Below are 8,426 nucleotides of genomic sequence, written 5' to 3'. Positions count from 1 at the left end.
ATGAATGCTGGAAAATACAGATCACGACACAGAGATTTACGTGGTTCGATTTACTGAGGTAAATCTACGTCCACGGGAAGAAAAGAGGGCAGAGTTGTATTGCTTGATCTGTTTTTCTACAGCTTACAATACAGACTTGCTATTTTATATTTTATCTCTAGAGAGCGAGAGAGTCTAACCCTATCTATCTGATCTAGATTCTATTTATACATTGAACCAAGATCGTGGCATGCAGCACCATTTACTAGGTAGTGGATGTCGTGGAGATCGTGGCGATCTTGCATGGGTCCACTATCCTGCATGAGTTAATGACTGCTTGACACCACTAAATAGATCGTGGGTGTAGTGGAGGTGGAAATCCTGCATGAGTCCACTATCTCCTAGTTCGGTCGAATACTGAGACCGAACTGCTGAATTATTGCCGAGCAGCTTTTGCCGATCTGAGAGTAGAGCTTGATGCCGACCTGAGAGCAGAGTTTGATTGGTTGGCTTTTACCGAGCTGTAGGCTGGAGCCGAACTCTTTGGTTGTGCCGAACTGAACTCTTTAGTCATGCCGGACTGATACTCTTTGGTTGTGCCGAACTGATACTCTTTCTTGGGCTTTAGGCTGATGGGCTTTACTGCTGTTGGGCTTGTTTAGTACATACTCCATCACGGATCAAAATGCAAATGAAATCAAACAATAAAGCTTAAAAAAACAGCAATAGTTGTGGATGAATTAACATTAAAATTCTCTCACAGGGCCTCTGTGAGGAAAAATGACAAACATCGATCTCCTTTACAAATCCAGTTAGACAGAAAAGCAAGCACTACCGGCTAAAATGACAGATCCCTCCACATAAATATAGGAAGAAAGATGTTAAAAAAAGAGGAAGTAATTTATCCTCTTGGGAATCTCTCTCCAAAAATGGGAGGCAATTTGAGAGGCGGAATTGGATGGTTCTGATTCATCGGATCATGGAAGTGAGCGATCTGAAAAAAACCTCTTCGCAGGGAAGAGTGAGGCCCATTTCGTGGTCGAATCCGAACTCCTCCTCTGCTCTCCTAAGCAGGCACTGGAATTGGGGATGGGAGAGGAAGGAGATTGGGACGATGTAGCGGCTGCGGTTCTCGCCCACGTAGACGGCGAAGTGCCCTTTCGGGACGTCGACGGGGAGGCCGTCTTCGTCGTAGCCGTGTTTCTTGCCCAAGCTCGAGCATCGTTTCATGATTTGTTTGAGACTTGCTGCTTGAGTGAGTTTGCTGGATTTCTTCATCGCCATTAATAGTTGTTTGTTTGGGGGGAGGAACTGATTAAAATGAGGGTTGAGAGTGAGTATGGAGGAGAATTGAAGTTGGTGGTGAAGATGGGGTGAGTAGAGGCTGAGGTATTTATTGATCAAAGTTGTGGCATTGAGGGGCTGTTCCGTGGGACCCACTGTGCAAAGAAAATCTTCTCCTACAAATACTAGGAGGAGTGACTCATGGAGTATTTCGGTTCTACTGTTTTAATACTAGTATTTGTGCATCTCAATTCTCAACAGGTGATGAGTCATCGAGTTTAAATACAATCAAATGTTAATATTCAGTATATTAGTACAATCAAATGTTAATATACCGTAAACTACCTAATTTATAGTCGATTCATCCATCAACCTAGGCCAGTCTTCTTGCTCAATCCCAGGTTGATACAAGGAGTATATGTTAAAATGAGGGGTAATTGGTCTAGTGGTATAATGGTAACATCTGAGCTAAAAAGTCTTTGATTCAAGTATTATAATAAGAGGTTCATTTTGACCTAATTTGGATTTTAAGAAGTACAGTATAATCTGAAGTGAATTGTAAAAGTTGGTGAAAAATATATCTTATTTTTATATTTTAGTTTTATAATGTGATAAAATATGGTAAAGTAAAGTTAGTAGAATGTGAAGTCCATTACTAAAATATTACTAGTAAAAAGCAAATTATATGAGATAATTATTTGTGAAGGAACAATAATAGCACATTTTGACTATTAATGGCGGAATGCATGGTGTAATTTATATGCATGATTTTTATATATTGAGAAAAAATGGGAAAAAAAACAAAATTTGACTAAAAATGAATTATTGAAATACAATTATCTACAATATATGACAGCATACATGTCCGTTTCTGTATCTATACTGATTTCATCTGGATCACAAAGTATAAGTATCTGTTATTATTAAAATAATAAAAAAAGACAAATACAACTAAGAAGAGGAGTAGAGGAAAGGGAGGAGGGGTGCATGTGGGGTGTGGAAGCGTAGGACAAACCATGGGTTTGTGGGCTGTCTGTTAGTTTGCAAGGACACAGTGAACCCCACCTCCATTTTTTGTACGATATGGGCCCTTTATCTAAATCTCAATTTTATTTTAGAGGAACATCATTTTAGGTCCACGAATTTTGTCAAAGTATTATTTTAGGTCCGTGAACCTTGAAAATATTATTTTAGGTCTGTCAACTACAAGTTAATATCATTTGAGGTATTTTAAACTTTTTCCGGACGAAAATGCCCTTAAGACATTCAAAGGTCAATTTAGACAATTCTTTCGCTACTCATCTTGCATCAGAGACCTAGAGTCCAACAATTTTTAACGACAAATTTTTATATTTAAATTCAATTCGGATGTTAATTGTTCTTTATTCTGAAATTCATATAAATAATATTCCGAATGATAATCCAAATTAATAACTATCTAATTTCAAAACAAATAAACTAAATAGTATAATTCACAAATCACCTATAGTAAGTTCTTAAAATGCAGTTTAGATTGAAAAAATAAAATAAAGTATCAAGTCTCAATTCACTATCTCTAAATAATTGGTCATCTAATAATTGAAAAATTAACACATATTTTTTTACGTCAAATTGTAATTATATTTCAATTCAATTTGGATGGTAATTAAATTAAATAGTAGTAAAAGAAATCGTTGGACTCTAGGTCTTTGACGCAAGATGAGTGGCGAAAGAATTGTCCAAATTGCCCTTTGAAGGCCTTAAGAACATTTTCGTTAAGAAAAAGTTTAAAATACCGCAAATTATATTAACTTGTAGTTGACGGATCTAAAATGATATTTTCAAACTTCACGGATCTAAAATGATATTTTCAAACTTCACGGACCTAAAATGATACTTTCTCAAAGTTCGTGAACCTAAAAAGATGTTCCCTATTTATTTTAAGTCTAACAAATAACAATACCCAATCCAGCTTCTATTACTTGAAAAAAATAAATCAAAATAAAATAAAATAGGAGTAAGATTTGATGGATTAAAACCTCAGCCAATCACCAATATAAAAAGTGTCATCAAATGATAAGTTTGGTATCGACTTTACACGACAAATTATTTACGAAAGGAATTACTTGTATATGTTAATATAGCGTCCAACACTTAATTCAAAATGGTGGTTGGGAAAAGTAAAGCATGATAGTATTAGTATAGATTTTTATATCATTTTAAAGAATTAATTAAGTATGAGGTTTAAATGGTTGAATGATATAGGCAACTACCAGCACCACCGCCCTCCCAAAATACATATACATATATATATATAAGGATGTATATATAAAGGAAATGATAAATTGGTTTGTTTTGACATAAAGAGCAAAAACATTTAAGAGTTTTGGATGCACTGTTTGAAGTTGGTTTCAAGTTTCGGCATCACCCTTTCCCAAATATTGGTTTCTACTTCCGACATTATGTTTCTTTTGCTTACTCATTCTTTATGTTTTTTCTCGAGTTAATTTATATAATAAATAAATCAATCAGAAAATAATAAAAAGAAGGCAATTTTTTTCAAAAAATTTGAGTAAGATTAGCATCCCATAGTCTAACAAGAAGTAAAGCTTGTCCTATATATATAATCAATTCGGGCATCGGCAGTGGGGCGGATGTCCCGATGGAATTCTTCGCGATCTTCCCAAAAACACCTCCTGTCATGTCATAAGAACTTCCCACTGCTCTGCCACGTCATACGGAATTCCCACTGCACAGTGGCGGACTTCCCTTGCGGAATTCCCGACGGAATTCTCACATTAAAAAAAATCACAAATTCACAAATTAAACAATTTCCGGAAGTAAACAATTTACGGGATTAAAATTTCGACGCGAATACGGAGAAAATGCAACCACTTTATTTAAAAAAAACATACTTCATTAAAAAAATTACATAATTACTAAAACAAGTACATTATTTTTAAAATAAAAACCAGCTCCTCACTCCTCGGATTCCCCGCCGCCCCCCTCGCCGTCGCTATCCGACATCGGTTCGAACCCCAAGTCGCGGCGCATACTGTTGAGGAGGGGTCTAAGCTTCCGCTTGTAGTGGGTGCTGCCGATTGGGCCTCGGCGGATCCGCTGGGACTGGGACTTCCCCTCGACAAACGAGCCGCGGACCTTTGCCCAATCGGGCGACGGCGGCGGGCCGACGATTTGGGAGTGGGGAACTCTACCTCGGCAGGGGGGAGTTCAGCGGAACCAGCACTGCTGTTGTACTCTCCGGATGCGCTGATCCTCGTCCACTTCGGCCAGCCGGATTCCACACCCGCAGTGAACTTGGGCGAATCCTGAACCGCGAGATACATATCCCAATATTTGAATTCCCTGAGGCATTTTTCGGGGTCGGGGAACTGCTGGTGAGACAACAGCTTCAATTCCTTGGCCGACTTGCCGCTGGTTGCCGAGCGGAGGTTGTTTGCGTAAATGCCAGCAAATCGGCTGAGCGGCTTCTTCAAACGATCCCACTGTTTCCGGCATTGCTCCGAGTTGTGGGGCTTCCCCGTTGGCGGTTTGAACTGGAGGAAGCTCTGGCTAATGCGCCACCACATCCGGTCGATGTGCTAGTTATCCCCGACGTATGGATCCTCAACCACACTGATCCACGCCTTCGCCAGCGCGACGCACTCGTCCGAGCTCCAGATGGTCCTCTTGGTCCCGCTGGATCCCTCCCCCACGTTAGCAACGTACACCTGGACGCCCCGTCCCCTGCCCCCCCTCGCCTTGGCCTCCCCCTCATCTCTGTCGCCGGCGGATCCTCCCGGATCGGAGAAAGCCCCAACTCCTCGAACGAGAACGTGTCAACGCCAGTGAACTGAGTCTCGAGAGGAGTACTCACCAGGTTATCCGTCGACAGTAAATCCATAAAGGGCCGATAGACGTTGTCTACCGGTGATTGGGGGACACCCGGCCTACTCCCCCCGAAGCGCCAGGCGATCCCTGCATCATCTCGGGCATCATCATCCCCGGCATCTGGGGCATCATCCCATACCACTGTGGGTACATATTGTAGTACCCCGGCATCATGCCTGATGGCATTTGGGATTGTGGCAGCATCCCCGGAAATTGGGACAACGACTGGGACAATAGCGTACTCCTGCCGATGGGAAAATGCGGCGCCAGTGAATCGCTCGAGGCGGGAGAAGAATCGCTATCGTGGTGCTCCATTGATGATTCAAAAGAATGGTATTTAGAGAGAGAGATACTCGTTAAAACAAGTTGTCCGAATGAAATGAAGTTCAACGGGATGTATTTATATAAAATCAAAAAAAACATTTAATGCACAATACGTGACGTCCGTGCGGAATTCGGTGACAGTCCACGCAATGACGGACGTTAGGACGGAATTCCGCTAAATTCCGCGGACCTGCGACGTCCTCAACCCAATTCCGTATCCGCGCCCGGTACGCCTAATGGAGGACGTCAGCGACGGAATTCCGGGACGTCCGTGGGAATTCCGCGCGGAAGTCCGCCATTGCGGATGCTTATGAAGGATAACTTGTCAAATTGGTGGATGTACATGTGTCCTAAGCTACTTAATTAGCTCTAATTAAATTCTTAGCGTAATTTTTATGAAGATATTTCTATATCAAATAACTTGAACGATACGGTATAATTTATTGTAGGATGAGGTTACAAGATATGGAGTAATTGTTTATAGATTCTAAAACTTTTAGGCGCCAAAAAATCCTAAATTCCACACTGATGATATCATGAATTGGAGATATTTTAATTTGTATTATTACGGAATATTACCTCTCTGGTCAACTTCACTTCAAGCCACCTTACACCTCACAAACCTATTAACTCTACCTTAATTTAACTCTAAATGTACAATTGTCTAAAGCTTACCTAATGTAAACAATACCATTTATCTAAAGCTTTTAATTTTGTGGAGCACAAACTAGATTTACATTATAAATATTGAAGGTGTTTTTGCACCTTTGAGCCAAAATTTCTATAAATATATAAACGGAACTAAGACCATTAAGATTTTTCAACGCATAAATAATTCATCTCGAATAGTGCACGATTCTATAGAAGGCACCTTGTAGTCTTAAGGAGTACATATATTATATATACACCTAAAATAACTGAAAATTTTGAGCTTGTGAATCTCAAAAATAATTTGTGAGAATGAAAAATAAATAAAAAATAAAAAATAGATAAGTTTTACTCCCTCCATCCCCATTAATTCCCCATTAATTGTCCACTTTTGCCATTTTTGTCTATCCACAATAATTGTCCACTTTCATTTTTTGTTATAAATAGTAAGTGAGTCTCATATTCCACTAAGCCATTTCACTATCGTTTTATTATAAAGCTAATAATAGTATATAAAAGTGATACACATACTCCACTTACTTTTTTAACCCACTTTCCTTTGTACGCGTTCCCTCATAGTTGATGCAAAACTTTTCGGTATAGCGTTTAAGAAATGAAAGTTAAGTGTGTTAAATAAATAGATTAAAAATTAAGTGAGAAAAGAAAGTAGAGAGAATAAAGTAAAAAGTGAATAAAGTAGACAGAATAAAGTAAGAGAGAGTAAAGTGAGAGTGAGAAAAAATGTTACTATACATAGAAATGATTCAACTATGAGGGAATTTCTCGAAATGAAAAAATGACTCAACTATGACGGAACGAAGAGAATACTACTACTCCATCCGTCTCGCTTAAGATGACACGTTTTTCTTTTTAGTTTGTCTAAACTATGATGACACATTTCCTTTTTTGGAAACTTTTTCTCTCCAATTAATATACTCAACCACTTTTTCTCACTCCTATTAAAATATTCATCTTTCTTTCTCTCTATTTTAATAACTACACCCATATGTTTTCTCTCCAATTAAACACTTTAACCAATAACTCCTAAAATCTCATGCCGGTCAAAAAATGTGTCATCTTAACCGGGACGGAGAGAGTATATTTTTTAAAATCTGGGTTAGAAGACAATTTTTGGAGTACGGGCCACTAATAATCATGAGTAATGGTTCTTGCCAGAACTCCATGTGACACTTATAAGGAGTATAGTACAATTTCAGTACAAATTCAAGCGCTAATAAATTCAAACAAGCATCATTTTGTTACTTCTCTTTCAATTCCTGTCTACTTTATTCCAGCTCTTACCGATTAAAACATTGAAGTTTTCAGAGCCAGTAGCTGTAGAAGCTTCAACTCAATACTCATTTCTTATGTGATTAGATTTATTAATTTCCAAAGATGGAGTGATTATGGATGAGAATTTGGAAGTCCTGTTTTTTTACTTGAAACAGAGACAATTTAAGCTTCCAACTCTCAAATCATTTAAATTCACAGAGATATGTATAGTCTTATTCAAGATTGATAATACCGATATTAATTATGATTAGGATTTTTTGGGTTATATACTTTCAACCCGATTTGTCATACGTAAATAATGAATTATCATGTTACTATTTTTCTACATGGATAATTATAATTTGAAAATAGTAGATGCCGGGGTTGTTCAGTTGGTATTGGTAAGATCATAAATATGTATCATGTTTTGCTCGTAAGATTGAACACACGACTTAATTCTAGATGGATAGTCTATCCACCCCTTCCAACTAAATAATCTCATAACTTAGTTCTAAATGGATAATTATATATGATAATGAGTCATAAAGACGCCGTCACTACTAAGATATGTATAATCCTAAACAACTTAACATGTTCCAGATACACTGATCGATATATTTACATCTAAAATTTTGTGTTGTTTTTTATTAACAAAGCAAGTGAAGTTTTTATTTATTTATTTATTTAAAAAAAATCCAAAATGCTCAGATCAGCAAAAGTGGCGAGCAAACAATCGATGAGCACGAAGAAGAAAATTTCCAACTCCTAGGACTAAGCACCATCAACTAGCTAATCGGAAAAAACAAAGAAGAAGGAAGAAGCAAAAGGATCACTCTAAGTACTGAAACAGACACACAAAGAAAAGGCCACACAAAGCAAGTGAAGTTTTTCGATGAAGATAAGCACAATGAGCATCGTTACTGCTGTAAATTCCCATCATTTTCGGTTAACATGACGAAAATAAAATAAAATAAAATGTGAAAGAGAATGGATGTCGGGACAGAAACGAGGCGCCCCCATGTGATCCTTAACTCCAAAATCTGAGAGAA

The 8,426-nt window shown here is 38.1% G+C and overlaps 1 protein-coding gene across 1 annotated transcript; it reads right to left on the bottom strand.

Annotated features, from left to right (window-relative positions):
• Nucleotides 1–697: 697 nt before the first annotated feature.
• On the bottom strand, nucleotides 698–1,359 carry LOC121763881 (auxin-responsive protein SAUR50-like). Its single transcript, XM_042159979.1, has one exon. It carries the CDS (start codon nucleotides 1,261–1,263, stop codon nucleotides 949–951), a length of 315 nt encoding a protein of 104 aa, XP_042015913.1. The 5' UTR covers nucleotides 1,264–1,359; the 3' UTR covers nucleotides 698–948.
• Between the last annotated feature and the right edge of the window lie 7,067 nt (nucleotides 1,360–8,426).

This window comes from Salvia splendens, chromosome 14 (assembly GCF_004379255.2).
Source record: "Salvia splendens isolate huo1 chromosome 14, SspV2, whole genome shotgun sequence".
NCBI lineage: Eukaryota > Viridiplantae > Streptophyta > Magnoliopsida > Lamiales > Lamiaceae > Salvia > Salvia splendens.
The sequence above is the reverse complement of the archived record's forward strand: the minus strand, read 5'-3'. Positions and strand labels throughout refer to the sequence as shown.